This window comes from Lepisosteus oculatus, chromosome 26, assembly GCF_040954835.1.
Source record: "Lepisosteus oculatus isolate fLepOcu1 chromosome 26, fLepOcu1.hap2, whole genome shotgun sequence".
In the NCBI taxonomy this organism is placed as follows: Eukaryota; Metazoa; Chordata; class Actinopteri; order Semionotiformes; family Lepisosteidae; genus Lepisosteus; species Lepisosteus oculatus.
The window spans coordinates 10,667,496-10,685,266 of record NC_090721.1 but is presented as its reverse complement, the minus strand read 5'-3'; the positions used below and the strand labels follow the sequence as shown (position 1 = coordinate 10,685,266).

At 52.8% G+C, this 17,771-nt stretch overlaps 1 protein-coding gene across 1 annotated transcript; it reads right to left on the bottom strand.

The window, feature by feature from the left end:
- Nucleotides 1-87: 87 nt before the first annotated feature.
- Nucleotides 88-17,745, bottom strand: LOC107079928 (EF-hand calcium-binding domain-containing protein 5). The gene is made up of 20 exons (XM_015367506.2): nucleotides 17,497-17,745; nucleotides 15,932-16,248; nucleotides 14,812-15,069; nucleotides 13,475-13,631; nucleotides 12,879-12,936; nucleotides 12,153-12,223; nucleotides 11,251-11,406; nucleotides 10,279-10,378; nucleotides 8,653-8,952; nucleotides 7,676-7,869; nucleotides 7,280-7,436; nucleotides 6,033-6,319; nucleotides 5,433-5,581; nucleotides 4,570-4,798; nucleotides 4,118-4,270; nucleotides 3,674-3,780; nucleotides 2,580-2,833; nucleotides 811-1,040; nucleotides 615-711; nucleotides 88-537 (listed from the first exon to the last, which is right to left on the bottom strand). Exons 2-20 carry the CDS (start codon nucleotides 16,210-16,212, stop codon nucleotides 374-376), a joined length of 3,402 nt encoding a protein of 1,133 aa, XP_015222992.2. The 5' UTR covers nucleotides 16,213-16,248; nucleotides 17,497-17,745; the 3' UTR covers nucleotides 88-373.
- Nucleotides 17,746-17,771: the final 26 nt, after the last annotated feature.

Here is a 17,771-nt window from a genome sequence, read left to right as displayed (position 1 = left end):
TTTTTACCTGAAAGTTTTATTTTATAGATTAAAATGCTTATATATATATATCTTAGTGTATATTATCACTATAGAATTGTCATCACTGAAGCAAAATAAAGGACCTGTAATAAAAAAATACAGGTTGCAGAGGAGAATGTAGGCTCTGTTTTTCATGTGGAAAGTTGCTAATCTCTGTAATAGTAATAAAAACAGTTATTATAGCATGAAATGACAACAAAACTCATATAAATTGTCCCAGAGACACTGTCAAAAGTTTAATATTCAGTTTTTATTGGAAAGATGACAGTTATGAACTGATCCTATCTGCCGCACACTCCGGAGTGTGGTAGAGGGGGGAGTCCGGTTCTGAAATAATCCAGCTGCCTGTCTGTCAAGCCGGCTGCTCCTCAGTGGCGCCCAGGGGGGAGCTGGGGGGTGTCTGGACCTGCCTCAGCCGGCTGCCCTGCTCCAGCAGGGACAGGCACACGGACACCCAGTTATAGAGGTGCTCCGTGGGGACGGACCCATGCCTCCACACCTCTCCGCGGGGGACAGCTGCAACAGAGACACGCAGACGCTCAGGGCTGGTCCTGGGCTGCAGGAAGCAGAGTCGTGCCTGGAGATGGACCTACCTGCCAGGCATCGCTGCAGCTGCTCACAGTCCGCCTGCACAGAGCTGGCCGTCGGGTCGAAAAGGGCGACTTTCCTGGTGAGGTCACTGTTCACCTTCTGAGGGAGCAGCACGGAGAAACACCGGCACGTCAGAGCGAGAGACCTGAACGCACAGCGACATCACAATGCAACATCACCGTATTCCCGGTCTCTTACAAGTCTGCACTGGCTCCAGCTGTCAATCTCAGGAGTCCCCACCCACTGTGGGTGGAGCATCAGAAGCACCGCCTTCAGCACGTGATGGACAACAGTGGGCGGGTCCTTGTAGCTCTTGAGCTCAGCAAACGATTGGTGGTCGAGCTGCCGCACGCAGCCGCGCAGGTCCTGCAGCATGAAGCGCAGGAAGAGCAACGCAACGCGCTGCTCCCCGCCAACACCCTCTGCCTCTGTGTGGGGGGGGGGAGGGAGAGTGGTCAATATCCGCTGCCCAACAGGCACAGCACAGGACAGCAGCCACACACTCCTTTTGTCACTGAACCTCATACAACAACTTTGTTTTGAGCCTGAAACTGCATCCGTTACAGGGTTGTGGGAGAGCCAGAGCCTATCCTGGCAAGCGAGGGGCACGGCAGGGTACACCCTGGACCAAACGCCCGTCCATTACAGGGCACACTCACACCAGGGCCCATCTTCCCAGAAGCCAGTCAACCAGCATGTCTTTGGAGTGTGGGAGGAAACACACACTCGGAAGTTCCCCATGCGAACAAAAAGGTTATTTTTGGACGTTCCGTACATCCTGGAAGGCAAATACCAAATACTGAGCATCTGGTAAGCCTTCAGGTTGCCATCATCATCAGTGTACCACATTAGAATGAGCAACATTGACGTAACAGACGATGGAACTGCAACACAACAGCAAGCTCAGAAGGGAGGAGACACAAACTTGTCAAGGCTCGGCCTTGTCTATGGGGCTGGATCTGCTGCAGATGATCGAACAGCTGCATAGTACACTCATACCCCGGTATCCGAACCTAATTCGTTCCTGAAAATCTGCCTGGAAGGCGGGAGATCATAAATCAAAAATAAAAATTCCAGCGTGCTCCAAACCAAAGACAAGTTCACTGAAAAACCACTCTAAATATATAATACCATACAGACCATTATAGCGAGCTTAGTGAACAACGCAGTTCTACTCAAATAAGCCACCTTTAGCTGTAAAATAATTAATTATATCATATTTACATTTTTCATTATTTCGTAATAGATCGCTATCCAAGCGATTGGCTAGAATGACGTGCACACTGTTGTTGACTATTACCCTAAAGAATCCTTTTCTCTTCCTTAAGACCCCATAATGAACAGCAACTACAAAACAAACGCACAAAAAAACACTTTGACAATGAGAGCACATAAACAAAGCACTGCTGCTTCCCGGCGTCCTTAACCACAATGCCTGGCCCCCGGGCAGAAACACACAGCCGTTGGGTGGGGCCGAATTCGACTGTTCGCAAAAGGTTCTGGGCCAAAATCGGACACTTTCGAACCTCAAAGCTCGGATTTGCCAAATTTTGTTCTCGTAACGAATTGCAAGATATAAATTCTTCACGTTCAGATGAGTGAAAAATCGTTTACTGAACGTTCTTGTACTGGGGTATGAGTGTAGTTGCACCACAGAAGTGTCATTACTGTAGGACAGGGGTTCATGAGATTGTGATGGAAACGTCAATGTTAAATTAAATAGTCCTATTAATAAATAACAATGTAATACTGAGAAAAAGAAAAACAGCAGGAGTAATATTATTTTTTTTACAAAGTGAAAGGAAGCATGTTAAAAGGGTTGCTGTAGCATTTATCTACATGAATTGAAAGGTTTGATTTTGGTCATATTTCAAGGGGGGACTTATTTAGGTTGAAGGGGTTCAGCTGAGAAAAAAGGTGGGGGCCCCCTGCTGTAGGAGGATGGGACACAGGGCTTGGGGCCGTACCCAGCAGGCACGCGGGTCTCGCCAGGCCAGAGCTCTCCCTCACCACCTGGCAGCAGGCGGCCTGCACCATGCGCACCATGGCCCGCAGGTCCCTGCCCTCGTGGGGCTGCAGCGCCCCCCGCGGGCCGCAGCTGAGGTCCAGCACGCCCAGCGCGCGGCCGCCGGGGTCCCGCAGGGGCACCGCCAGCCTGTGCTCCCCGTACGCCACGCAGCGCAGCGGCTCCGAGCTGTCGCAGCACCGGAACAGGTAGTCCCTGCGGAGAGAGAGGAGACGGACCGGGATTATCCGACTGTCCCAGAATCCCAGAGTGACAGTGTTCTAATGCGCACCAGGGCACAGGACTGATTGTGCTCACACTTCTGTGGGAGAAACAGTACTAGAATACAGAAAGGTGCTTTTAGTCGGCTACTTTTCCCTGTGAACAGGTAGTAACTGTCACGGTCAACATCCCTCCTCTAGAGGGCGCTCCACTACTCTCTTGTCCCCTGCTCCCTGCGATTGTTGATGTCCTCCCGGTGTGTCATGTTAGTCTCTCTATTTAATCCCATTGCCTCCAGTGCTCAGGGCTCAGCATGGATGTCGTGAGGCCCCCCTGGCACCAGGTCGCCCCACGTCCGTGGCCTGAGGGCACGGCCCTCATCCCTGCTATCTCCCGCATCCTGAGCCCGGGGCTTGGAGGACCTCGCCCCGTGATTCCAAGGTCTTGTCATGTCCGCTTTTCCCCTTCCCGGGGATTTTAACCTGGAGTCGCCGGTTGGATGGATTTCTGGGGATTCAGACTCCGGGACGGTGCCCTGACTCGCCTATGGACCCGTTTGGATTTGGATCCCTGTGTCTTTTCCCCTGTGACCCACTGCACGGTCTGTCCCCGTCTGCAGCACGAATAATCCCTTGTCTCAGCCCGTCTTCCTCTCCTCCAGACTCCCATAGGATCTGATTACAAAGCCGTGACAGTAACCAGGCAGCTTTCTAGGTCACACCCAGCACAGATGCCCAGGGAGAGGGTGAAGGCGTTCATAGCCGAGCCTTACTGTGTTCCTCCTTAAACGCTCTGCCGTGCACTGGCACCGCGAAGCAGCGGCGTAAACATTACCTGAACAGGTGATCGGAGCGGCGCAGGGAGGAGGGGGCGGAGAGCAGCCGAGAGTGGCCGGTCTCGCTGTCCATCATCATCATCTTCCTCAAGGCGTAGCTACCGCCCTGCCAGGACAAGAGAGGCACCAGGGCTGAGCAGAGTGCGGAAAAACATGGACAAAACTAACGGAAGACCTGAAGGGTAAAGTCCTCATAACCCAGGAGGCATTAGGAGGGGATTACCCAAATGGTGAACTCCTCAAAATGCCTTCTGTGAAATATTTGTCAACCTTTTTTGCAGATACCCTTTCATTCGCCAGTGATTGTTTTAATTGTGTTGTGCAGATCTGGGTATTGGATGACATGTGCTAGATGAACCAGTCAGCTCTTTGTTGAGTCGAATTCTTTTATATTTGTATTGATCCTTTTTAGAGGTGATGACAGTCTTAGAGTGCTGGACTACCTGCTCCCCAGTTGACTCCATAAGATAGGTGGTGATGTTGTGGACACCCAGCACTCTGCTGTGCAGCCAGTAGGTGGCGCTGTCAACGATGCGCAGGATGTTCCTCTGGGTCAGGATGTGTTGGAAGGCCATGCTGAACGCTGAGCTCACCCCCTGCATGAACACACAGCGGTGCATGAAACACTGACCAGCATACAGTGAAAGACATTGGAAACACGGAGTGCTGTTTTTGTCTGTTACTGAGCTATAATAATATGCAAGATGTGGGGTTGGTGGTTTTCTTTTCCAAAAAATGTGGTAAATTTCAGACTGGAGGAGAATGCATTGTGCCTGTGGCCAAGAGAGAACGAGGAAGGTTTCATGGAGGCTCAGTGTTTGGCGAAAACCAGTCTGCGCTGGAAGCCTGATTCTCCTCCGCGCGCGTGTGTTAGGACTGAGGCTCTGCACTGTACCTGGTAGAAGTCTATCTCGTGCCTCAGGAAGATGTTCCGCTCCTGGGGCTCCCTCAGGGTGTCCACACCCAGCACTCCGAACACCCTCCCGCGGGGGTCCTTAAGGGGCACTGCGACAAATGACCCCTTCTGCTCCGACTCTGGCCGCACGGTGTTGAAGAAATGAATGTTGCCGTGGAGACGCACTCGGGGGACATGCATGGGCTTCCCATCGTCTATCGCGGCAAAACTGGGTGGGGGGGAGGAGGCGGAAAAGAGTAGGAGCAGAGAGTCTTGAGAAACCAGCACCAAACTGCATTTCCCACAGAGCTCTGGGCACAGTGAAGACCCTGCGCATCACTGCAAGTCTTATAGAAGATCTTAGAATCGCCATTGACTGAAAACCTTCAAGCTGACTGGTTAAAACAACAACATTTTCAAGAATTTTCTTTTCTTTTCACAAACAAATATAAAAAATTACAAAAGGGAGACTGTAGAAGTATTATATATACCTAAAACATATATATGCACACAATCTAGATAAGATTTCAAAGCCAGTAGAATTGCACTTGTTCGGGTGCACTAGCTCACATGTCATTTTGAACCACTTCCAAACAAGAAAAATGCTTTTTTTCTGGCTGTGCAGCCTCCTTCAGGAGACTTTTTAGAAGTCGCATTTTAGTGAACCCTAGCAGAACTCATGCGGTCGAGATTCCCATGTTTGGGGAATTCGCAGGGATCAGCACAGCCGGAGTGCAATAGCTGAGCCTCGCTCTGATTGACCGAATTAAGCCAGTGCTGGTGTGGGATGGACATGTGAAGAATGTAGCTCTCCAGGACCAGGGTCCGGATCACAGCAGCCCACGGAAAGTAAGTGCCCTCACCTCACTGGCGCCACCTCCCGCCGCAGTTCCCGATTTAGCACATAGGGGGCATCTTCTGCAGTGCAGGCCACATAGCGCAGCCGGTCGCCCCCCTCCAGGAGCGAGAGAGAGGCGCTGATCTGCTTCCCATTCCCATGAGTCTCGGCGTCCTGCCAATCAGACAGCAGTGGGGCGGGCTGAGGTCAGAGTTCAAGTCATTCGGACACTCGTTGGATCAAAGAAGAGGGGGCAGCAAAGACTGGTCTACAGTTAGGTTCTGCAGATCTTAATTAAGTTGTTAATTGAATTGGCAACCAGACAAGGTTGTGATAAACAACAAACAAACAACCTGTGTGAGGCCAGAAGTGTCAGAGGGAGTGGTTAAGGTTCTGAGTCACCTCTCTGGGCGTGTCTTGGGGCTCTGCTGTTCCGCGCCACGTTCTGAGACTGGGGGTGCTCGAGTCTTTACCCACGTTCCCCTGCAAGCTGCCTGCTTCCTCCTGGGTCCGTGCTGTGTGTAACTGTCAGTCATACCCGCTCGCTTTTAACCACCAGTTTGCTCCAGAACCGATGTGCCGGAATCGGACATGACAGTGGAGAACTATCGTCGAGGAGGCTCACCCTGTGCAGGGTCTGGAAGACGACTCTGTACAGCGGCTCCAGGCTGGCGCCCCCCCTCTCCGCCGCGCGCTGAACCTGCGCCAGCCACTTCCTGCGGGCCGCGCCCCGGGTCCTCTCCGCCAGCGACCGCGCCGCGCTCTCCGCCAGGAACGCCAGCAGCCCCTGGAACCCGCCCTCCTGCCCGCCCTCCGGGGGCAGCTCCCACAGCACGGCCTGCAGCAGCGCCCGGAACTGCCCCCCCGACAGGTAGGGGGCGCTGTGGAGGGGAGGGGAGCCCTGCTGCCAGGCTGGGGGAGACACAGCGCAGATCGGACTCTGCAGAGTGGCCCGGAGTGTCCTACTTCACAGACTCAAGCTGCTGGATCTGCTCAGCACGGACCAGACATTACCCAGGGGCCGGACTCAATCAGTCAAAACACTGAAAGCTGCTGATCAGATCGATAGAGGGGACATCTTGCAATTCAGTACTGATAAAGACACAAGTGGAAATTCTGTTTAGGTGAGAAAACAGGATTCCCTTCCTACTGAGAGAGTTCTAGAGGTCAGAAACAAACTCCCAGCCACTCTGTTGAACCTGCAGAATTCTTTAAAGAATGGCTCAATGGGATTTTTGGATCATTAAACTACCAGCAGCTAAATGAGCAGCTAAACAACATGAATGGCCTGCTTGTAATCTGAAATCGAGACAGTCCCTGTGAAAGATCTTATCGAGCAGAGGTACTACATGAGAAACGTTTCACTGTACTACCCCTAGCTCAGGTGACTGTAATTACAGCTCAGGTGACTATAGTTTTGTCCAGGTGATTGTAGTTATACAGTTATATAGGTGACTGTAGTTTATATACAGAGTCCATAGCTCAGGTACTGTAGTTTTAGCACAGGTGACTGCAGTTATAGCTCAGGTTATTATAATGCAGATGACAATAGTAATAACTCAGGTTTTTATCATTATAGCTCAGGTCCTTATAGTTATAGCACAGCTGACTGTAGTTATAGCGCAGATGACTGTATTTATAGCTCAGGTGACTAGTTATAGCTCAGGTGACTATAGTTATAGCTCAGATTATTATAGATATTGCTCAGGTAACTGTAGTTATCGCTCAGGTTATTATAGTTCTAGCACAGCTGACTGTAGTTGTAGCTCAGGTTACTATAGTTCTAGCACAGGTGACTGTAGTTATGGCTCAGGTTATTATAGTTGTAGCGCAGGTGTAGCTCCTGTGCACCAGCGGGCAGGTAGACCTCACCTCTCTCCATGGCCGCCCTCTCAGCTCCCTCCTTGTATTGGCTCAGCACCCCCTCCACCTCGCTCCGCTCCAGGAAGCCCCGCCCCTCGTTATCCCACCTCTCAAAGAGCTCGTCAATCGCCCGCGCCCGCTGTGCCAGCACCGCCTCCCGCCGCGCCTGTGGACACACAGCGGCACCCTGGGAACCCAGCCTGCGGACGCTTCCCAGTCTGGCCAGTCCAGACGGAGAAGCTCGTCCGAAGACAGCGCGTGGTTGTCCATTTTACATGTTGACTCCATAGATAGAGTGCTGCTGTTCCCCAGAGTTTCTAAAGCACCGTAAGGCGGCGCTCACTGTGTGGACTAATTATAGTGTCCTTATTTGAATTACCCCAGAGGAGGCTTCCCTCTCCATACCTGCTTCAGCCTGTCCAGCCTCTCCTGCTCCGTCTCGCGGTAGCCCCCCCGCAGGTACCCCACCAGGCTGTGCACCATGCTGTCGCTGGCTGTCTCCCCCAGGAACGTCTCCAGCAGCTGGATGAACTGGACCCGGTCCAGCGCACTGCGGTCGAAGGCGCTCACCCCCCTCACGGGGCCCCAGCTCTCTGGTCCTGCACAGCACAGCCAGGTAAAGTCACCCCTGCCTCCCCCATCCAGAGCAGCACATTCATGTCCTTCCCATTCCTAGTGCTGATTGTACTAACTAATCATGCTGGAATCAGGTCCATCGTATATGGAAAATATGATTCGGTGACTTGCTACTAGTCAGCTAGCAAGTCAACTAATCATATTTTAGTATTTTCATATCATATTTTCCACAGCCTGAACACTAGCCTACCCACTACGGGCGGAGCGGTGGCTCTGTGGCTAAGGTTATGTGCCTGTGGCTGGAAGGTTGCAGGTTCGAATTCCGCGGCCGGCAGAGGAATCCTACTCTGTTAGGCCCCTGAGAAAGGCCCTTCACCCCAACTGCTCCAAGGGTGCTGTGTAAATGGCTGACCCTGCGCTCTGACCCCAGGCTTCTCTCCCTGTCTGTGTGCCTCATGGAGAGCAAGTTGGGGTCTGTGAAAAGACAAATTCCTAATGCAAGAATCTGTATATGGCCAAGAAAGCGATCTTATCTTAACCATCCTGCCTGACTGACTGTTGCATACAGAAAGCCAAATGTCACGATTCCCATAGTGTACTTTTAAGGCTGCAAGGTGCACAGCAGGAGTCTAGTCTAGAGCCTATTGTGAACCCACTGGGATCCACAGATCCCCACTACAGGTCTGCAGGAAGAGACAGGCGAGTGAGAGGACGCTGAGGGCTCCTGCTCTAGGTATGGGCTGGTCTGTGTATCTCCAGTCCTCTCTCAGTCAGGGCAGCAAGCTCCTGTCAGTGTGTTCTCTCACCCTCCACCGCTGCGCCGCTCTCCAGAACCAGCCTCGGTTCCGCGGGTTCTAGTTCTGCAGGGTCCAGTCCAGCTGCTTCCTCACGCCAAGGCTCTGGACTGAGGTCCCCCTCTGCCGCAGGCCCCGCCCCCCGTGCACTTCCTGCTCCTTCCTCGTTGGACAGTTCTGAGTCAGCCCTGCCCTCAGAGGCTGCTGTGCTGCGTGTGATTGGTGGACGGCTGCTCTCCGTCACCTCCCTCCACTGCGTTTTACTCTCCGCCCAGAGGTCGGGGGTCAAGTGCTCTTCCTCTCTCAATGGCCCTGCAGGTGTGAAAAACAGGGTGTGTGGGGAGGGGTGTCTAGACAGCAGGAGCGGCTCAGAGAGAAAGCGCTGCACAGCACAGACTGGCAGGTGCAGTGGTCACAGGGTTGGGTTAAAAAGGGATGTTTTTCAGTTTTAAAAGTTCACATTTTCATTGTCCCCAGGGCAATCCAAATACGTAATAATAATATTAATAATAATAATAATAATTGCTTACACTTATATAGCGCTTTTCTGGACACTCCACTCAAAGCGCTTTACAGGTAATGGGGATCCCCTCCACCACCACCAGTGTGCAGCCCCACCTGGATGTTGTGACAGCAGCCATAGTGCGCCAGAACGCTCCACACACCAGCTCTCAGTGGGGAGGAGAGCAGAGTGATGAAGCCAGTTCAGAGAGGGGGATTATTAGGAGGCCATGATTGGTAAGGGCCAATGGGAAATTTGGCCAGGACACCGGAGTTACACCCCTACTCTTTTCGAGAAACACCTTGGGATTTTTAATGACAACAGAGAGTCAGGACCTCGGTTTTACGTCTCATCCGAAGGACAGCGCCTGTTTACAGTATAGTGTCCACATCACTATACTGGGGCATTTGGACCCACATCGACAGCAGGGTGAGCGCCCCCTGCTGGCCCCACTAACACCTCTTCCAGCAGCAACCTTAGTTTTTCCCAGGAGGTCTCCCATCCAGGTACTGACCAGGCTCACAGCTGCTTCAGTGGGTTGCCAGTAGTGAGTTGCAGGGTGATATGGCTGCTGGCCATGTGTAATAACACACTGACAGGTAGACCCTCTGTCTAAATTATTTTTTGTAAAAGTGCACTTATTTAATAGTGATATCTGGCAGAATTAATTGTGTGTAATTGTCCTTGTATGTGCGCGTGTGGCCTGGGTTAAGGGAGTGGGCCAGTTATTTTGCCTTATAATAAATGGCTTTCTGAAGTTGAATGGAAGAGCTCGCATTTGACTTGCAGTATCAGGAAAATTCCACTAGATGGAGCCCTGATTCCAGCCAGCAGTTCAGCCAATTCAAGTGTACTGGAATTTAGTTGTGTTCGGCCTCACTGCGGGAATACCTGATGCTCTGAAGGTTAACCACAAAATGTTGCATATAAAAATATCTTGAGAAAAAAGCAAAAAGTAATAGATTTATTCCAGGCAGAAAAGAGAAGAAAGGAAACACGGCTGTGGAGTCTTCTTGAGAAAAAATACTTGGGTAAAAGAAGATGTGTATTTCTGACTGTGTCTGTGCCGTGGGGTGTGGGTGTGGATTGGGTTGCAAGAGTGTTCCTACACCGTGAACAGTGGGGGCTGTACTCACAGTGCCGAGGGTTGTGCAAGGCCGCCTGGATGCCCTCAGACTGGCTGTCGTAGAAATTCTCCAGCAGGGCCAGAACTCTGTGTCTGTCCAGCAGCCCCGACTACAGCCAATCAGAGACACAGGATCACAGTCAGGGAAAGAAAGGCAGCATATGAAAACTCTGCCCCACGCTGCCCCAGTCTGCTCCACACTGCCCCAGCCTGCCCCACACTGCTCCAGAGTGCCCCAAACTGCCCCACGCTGCCCCACACTGCCCCAACCTTCCCCACGCTGCTCCACAGTGCCCCAGCCTGCCCCACGCTGACCCAACCTGCCCCACGCTATTCCACAGTGCCCCAACCTGCCACAAACTGCTCCACAGTGCCCCAGCCTGCCACAAACTGCTCCACAGTGCCCCAGCCTGCCCCACGCTGACCCAACCTGCCCCACGCTGCTCCACAGTGCCCCAACCTGCCACAAACTGCTCCACAGTGCCCCAGCCTGCCCCACGCTGACCCAACCTGCCCCACGCTGCTCCACAGTGCCCCAACCTGCCACAAACTGCTCCACAGTGCCCCAGCCTGCCACAAACTGCTCCACAGTGCCCCAACCTGCCCCAAACTGCTCCACAGTGCCCCAACCTGCCACAAACTGCTCCACAGTGCCCCAGCCTTCCCCACGCTGCCCCACGCTGCCCCACACTGCCCCATAGTGCCCCAGCCTGCCCTACACTGCTCCACAGTGCCCCAGCCTGCCCCACACTGCCCCACAGTGCCCCAACCTGCCCTACACTGCTTCACAGTGCCCCAGCCTGCCCCACACTGATCCACAGTGCCCCACAGTGCCCCAACCTGCCGTACACTGCTCCACAGTGCCCCAGCCTGCCCCACACTGCTCCACAGTGCCCCACAGTGCCCCAACCTGCCCCAAACTGCTCCACAGTGCCCCAGCCTGCCCCACCCTGCCCAACCCCGCCCCACTAGGCCAGGGCACCTCCGCAGTGTCGCAGTCATGGAAGAGCTGGGTGAAGGTGTGCCTCCAGCGCAGAGTGTCCGCTGCTCTCTGAAGGTCACGGCTGCACAGGGACAGGTGCTGCAGGAGCTGGGAGAACTGCTCCTGGGACAGGCCGGCCGCACAGCCAGACACATACTGCAGGAGGAGGGAGACAGCAGGAAAAAGACCCCCCTGTTACAGTACTGAGCAAAGCAGACTGATTCTTTCATTCTTTCTCTCTGTTCACTCTATTGAACTCAAAGGAATACACTACGCTGTGTGTTTTCACAATGGCTCTTGAATCTGAGCATCTGTAACCCAGCCAGGCTGTTGAAGCTGATGCCCTGGCTTCCTTTAGGGAACAGCTGCATGAGACAGGGCTCCAGAGTCCTGTGCCTTTTCACTGAGAGAGAATTAGACAGAAGCAGCAGAGGAGGTCCTTTCTGTCCTTTGAAATCCGGGAGAATATTAGTAAGAACCTTAGAGGAAGGACGGTTTCGTGTTGCAGAGACTTTTCGGTTTCGATTTTTAAGAACTTTATTTTCTTTTCACAAAAATACAGGGAATCACAAAATAGAAAGCTTTACATTAATATACATACTTAAAACAGTATATATGATTACACCTCATTACGTTTTGATGCTATAATAGTTACATAGCAACAATTTCTCCTGTTCTGGTGCAAAGCACATTCTTTACTGAAACATGATAATGTTTTTCACGGCTTCTTGAGATATTGTCCTATGCCGTATATTTCCCACAGATTTTCTGCTTCCTCTCTCCCTTCTCTCCACAGATCTCTGAGGTAACAGTTTTCTTGGGTGATGAACAGGGCCAGGCTACCTGCTGCCTTGACTGGGACCTCGATGCCTTTGAACACCCCCCTGTTCAAAGAGACTTACCTCCACGAAGCTATCCTGCTGCAGACGCGACGCGCCTGCTGTGTCACTGAGGTCCCGGTCGTACTGAACTCCTGCAGGACAGACACACAGGGCCGAGGTGAGTGAAATCTAAAAGCCCTCCCGCCCAACTGATGTGTCTTATGATTCCTCACAATCAGTGGATTGGCTCAGCTTACTCTCGGCCTATACTGGCGGATTAAAGGAACTGAACCTCTTTAGTTCTGAACTCAGGATCTTATAGAGAGACCCGACACAAGTATTAAAAATCCTAAAAGGATGAGAATGATGACAAGGAGAACCCAAAGGACAACACCTGGAACGCCAGCGAAGCAGGAAGATGGACACCAGTGGAATTGAAGAGCTTGCACATTCAGGACCGGACACAGGAGACACTGCTGTACACTAATGGCTGTGGGTGTCTGGAACAAGATGTCCAGCCACATCCTTGAATCTGAGTCCCTGACAACTGGCTGATTGAGATCCTTGGACCTCATCTGTAACATTTCCCATAGATCCAATCCTAATGTAGCCGTGCATGTTTTACGAATACACTCCTTAGATCAGTTCAATATGGACTGTGCACTGACTGCAGCACAGGCCCGTACACAGAGCAGCTCCACTCTACTGTTTGGGTCCCAGTCTCGGGTGCTTTCATATTGCATGTTTCTCTCAATGGGGACTGCAGAAAGTCACGCCCAGCCCTCCGTGGCCCAGCTGCGACTGTACCTGCGGGAGACTCCTCAGTGCTGGTCAGCTCCTGGAAGCTCCTGAGCGCATCCTGCACCTGCAACACACAGAGCCAGGTGAGGACAGGCCACAGCAGGCTAACAGCAGAGACAGCTCTATCCCTCCGTGTGGGATAGTGTGGGATGCATCCCTGATTGTTGCATGTATCCAGCAGCCTATTTCCCACACACACACTCCTTTGCTGAGGCGAAAGGATTACCAGCATGACGGAGAGAATTTGTCCGGGGTGGGAAAGGATGTGTGGAATGACTTGAGACGTACAGTCAAGCTGTAATTAAAAGTCAGTGTCGTCTTGACGTTAACTCCAGCCGTTATTATCCCTGTGGTAATCCTAATCTGTTCGTCTGGCTAATCCCTGCACATCCTACTTCTCGGCAATGATCCCCGCCCAGCGACCTAATCCCCACTGATCCCCTCGTCTGCGTCCAGGACCATCCGGAGAGCTTCCCGCGGAGATGTCCGAGAGGAGGGGTGTCATACAGGCAGTTTTCTGTTCTCTCTATCACACTGCCTACTTTCTTAATGCAGGGAAACCTGGAGAGCTCATAACCTCCCTGTGAGGATTCACTTCTTACCACTCGGAGCTGGAGAGTGCCGTCCGGCTCCAGGCCCCATTCGGAAAACTGCAGACGGAGACACTCTCTCCTCCTCTCCGCCGTCCGGCCCCGAATCCTCTGCGTGCGCTGCTGCTCCTCCTGCCTCGCCTGGACAGCCTGCTTCAAGTCTCTCAGCCTGGCACAGAGCGCAGAGCACAGGGCACTCAGAGCACATACTCTCCACCGACAGGGCACAGAGCACAGGGTGCTCAGAGCACACTGCTCCACCGTCAGGGCACAGAGCACAGAGCACAGGGCACTCAGAGCACATACTCTCCACCGACAGGGCACGGAGTGCAGAGCACAGGGCACTCAGAGCACACACTCTCCACCGACAGGGCACAAAGGACTCAGCACACACACAGAACAGGGCACTCAGAGCACACACAAACAGAGCACAAAGCACAGAGACACTCCACCGTCAGGGCAAAGAGCACAGAGCACAGGGCTCTGAGAGCACACACACTCCACAGGGCATAGAGCACAGGAAGATATCGAGCACAAGGCACTCAGAAAAGAGACAGCAAAGAAGCATTTCATGTTAGACTGGTACAATAAGAATAGGAACTTCATAACAATTCCTGTAAAGGAGTATTGATACGTGTTGAGCCCGGTCCTGCAGGACACTGCGCAGTAAATCAGAGAGGGAGTTCTGGTTTATGGGCTGTGAAAATCAACGAGCCGTCACATGCTGTTCACACAAGGCACTGCAGGGCTAATGGGCCACAATAACCCCAGAGATAATGGCCCCTGCTGATGATGAGCACAGATGAGCGAAGCGGGGTCAGTGTTCCAGATCGCCGATTCACCGCCTCTCTGCCCTCACCGCACGGCTCTGCATTTTTAACCCTTTCCAAAAAACCTCTCACGATGGACCCTCAGCTTCAGCATACTGAAGTTCGAAACTGAAGACAAGCCCCTGGTCAATCCTAACAGACCTGCAGATGAACAGGCCCGCACTAGGCACTATGGGACAGTGGAACAAGTAATGGGTTTATTCCAGGCTGAAAAGAGAAGAAAGAAAACACAACGTTTCGGCCGTGGAGCTCCCACCTGACACACCTGAAGAAGGCTCCACGGCCGAAACGTTGTGTTTTCTTTCTTCTCTTTTCAGCCTGGAATAAACCCATTACTTGTTCCTTTGCAGCCTCCGCCTGCTGACACAGCTCCCCACCTGAACTATGGGACAGTGCTGATTTTCCATGCTACATGTCCTGGGGTGCAAAACTGACCCTTGAAAAGTCTCTCTAGGGGTCCCTGGGGCTCCCTAGGGCCCCTTGCTCTGCTGCACATCTGCCCCTGCCTGAGTCACTCACCTGCTGGGCTGCCCCTCCACTCCACTCCCCTGCAGCTCCTGGAGCACCTGCCTCAGCCCGCGGGCGTAGGGGGCCCCCCTCCCTGCCTGCTGGGCGCCCCGGAGCAGGCGCTGTGCCAGGAAGTTCAGAGGGTTGAAGTCCGGGGTCCCCTCGACCTCTCCCCCCACCTCGCCCAGCTGCCCCCTCCTCTCCAGTTCCACCAGCAGGGCCTCCACCCCGGGCACCAGCGCAGGCAGCACGCGCTCCACCAGGAACAGCCTGCCAGGAGAACAAATCAAATAAACAAATACATTCCCTCCACTTATAGAGAGCTTTTCTGGACACTCAACTCCAAGCGCTTTACAGGTAATGGGGATCCCCTCCACCACCACCAGTGTGCAGCCCCACCTGGATGATGCACCAGTACTCTCCCCACACACCAGCTCTCAGTGGGGAGGAGAGCAGAGTGATGAAGCCAGTTCAGAGATGGGGATTATTAGGAGGCCATGATTAGTAAAAGCCAGGGGGAAATTTGGCCAGGACACTGGGGGTAACACCTCTACTCTTTTTGAGAGACGCCCTGGGATTTTTAATGACCAGAGAGTCAGGACCTTGGTTTTACGTCTCATCCGAAGGACAATGCAGCAACCTTGGCTTTTCCCAGGAGGCCAGGCCCACTCTCCGGGCAGCGTCAACAACATGGCTGAGCAGCTTGTTGCACACTCCCACAACCCTTTGGGTAAAGAGAAGCCTCCGGTTCACAGTTTTAAATGTCTTTTTACAGGTATTCTCTACTCTGTTCTTCACCATTGATTCAGAAGAAGTCCACTGGATTTACTTTGTCAGTGCCTTTGTAGATTTGGATCAAAGGACATGTGGACAAAGCTCACTCAGCTTCTAGCAAACACGAAAAACTGACTGTATTTAAATAAATCCCCACAAAAGTTTTGCCCTTCATAAACACTGACCCACAAATAAATAGGATGAATAATCTACAACTTTTTAAAAAAGCATCTTCCCACTTCCTGCCCAGAAATGAGCAAGATGTTTTCTTGCTCAGCTTAGTCCTGCCGGTCAGCCTGAGTCTGAGAAGAAGAGCACCCTGACACTGACAGAGCTGTCTGGGCTTGTCCACCCTCACCTGGACTCCACTGTGTCCCCGTCCAAGCTGAACCAATCCCGGGCCAGCTCCTCGGCCAGGCCACGCCCCTCCAGGGATAGCTCCTCCTCCCGGCTCCTCCCCCTCTGGGTCACCTCCTGGCTGTGCAGCTCCAGCCCCCTGCTGTGCAGCTCTTTCTCCAGGATGTCCTTCCACTCCCGACCTGCAGGGGGCAGCTCTTGTCTTCCCCAGTCCCCCTCTTCATTCTGCTCCTTTGGGCAGTCCCCTTCGCCCCGGGGCTCCGAGTGAGAGGCCGCAGACATGATGAGTGTATGACCCCGACAAACAGGAGTGTGTTCCTGTGAAGAAACAGTTCACAAGGCGAATGCATGATGCGATGGTCTGTTACCAGTGTGCTGCAGGACGCGCCCTGTGTGTAAAACATTTCAAAACACGTTTGCCATTCTGCTGGATTTTTGAATGATTAGAACCACTTTGTTTGGAATAATGTTACCAAAAGGCTAACACTTCCTGACCTGAACTGCATGAACAGCCCTCTTAGGAACTCATTCCAGCTCTAGTTTCTTCTGACGACAGAGTGTTCGCATATATTTGCAATGGGCATGATGCGAGACTCCTTTTCCAGACAGAACTGCTCCAGTCCAAATTTTAAAATCAGTAATCACTAGCAAGCGGCAAACAAAGGAGAATTTACTCCATTAGCCCAACATATTTACCGTCCATATTAACTTAGAGATGGGACCACATGGAAACAACACAGGCCCGGGCTTCTTCCTCAAAGCAGAGTTCTTAGTGCTGTCTGCAAGGTGTCTTGCTTGCACCACAGTGCAATGACTTACCAGCTCCAGCTCCTCTGGGATCACGGGGAAGAGCCACTGGCTGTGGGAGTTCTCCTGGAAGTCCTGACCCCTGTGTGTGTTTCGGCTTGTGGGTCTCACAGCAGCAGAGAGGAGACTAATAAAAAAACTGTGGTCATCCAGAGCTTTTTCGACCCCCTGGGGCTTAAAGTGCTTTCCACACAGGAGGGGACACCTCTTCCCAGGTGGGGCTGCTGAAGTGCAGCCCCACCTGGGGCATTCGCAACTGCCCCCCTGTCCTGGCCGATCAGGGGAGGGGAGAGAAACTGCTGCTCCAGGAGAATGGAGAAGGAATTTCAGGGAGATCCGACTGTACAGCCCAGAGTGGAATTTAGGCAGGACACAATGGCCGACATCCCTGCTCTTATGACCAAATCATTGAGGGGTTTAATGATCAAGTAGTTAAAACTTTGGTTTAAAATTTCATTCCCTGTCCCTGGTCGCCTTACTGGAGCACTAGAGTGGAAATTCCAGAGAGGCCAAGACTGTCCATCTCTCACCTTGCCTGTGCTTTGCTAAGGCTTTGCAATCCAAAGAGGGTGTCCTGGAGCCGAGCTATTTCCATACACCAGCAGTTTCCACTGAGGACACGTTCCACAGCAACGTGCAGGCAGCGTGTGGTTTACATGCCAATTATCCAGCACAGAAGCACAGCAACTTCAGCGTGACAGCCTGATGAACTAAAGTTCAGCTTTTATCTGGACGCCCTGTGTTCAGGTATGCGTTTACCTGAGTGTGCGTCCCGCGGTCTCTGCGTGTCCGGTAGATGAGCAGAGCCCCTGCACTCCTCACCCTCCTCTCTCTCTCTCTCTCTCGCTCGGTGCTCCTGTGTTGTGCAGGTTGCCATGCTGGTAAGAGGCGTGCGGCCCCTCCCCTCTCTGGGTCTGGCCCTGCTCTGAGCTCGTTGCCCCTGTCCGCAGGCTGTGTTTGGGCTTTGCGGGTTGCTAGGCGATGGCTGGCCGGGAGGCTCTGTGCACAGACCAGTCAGAGCCTGCCCTCTGCAG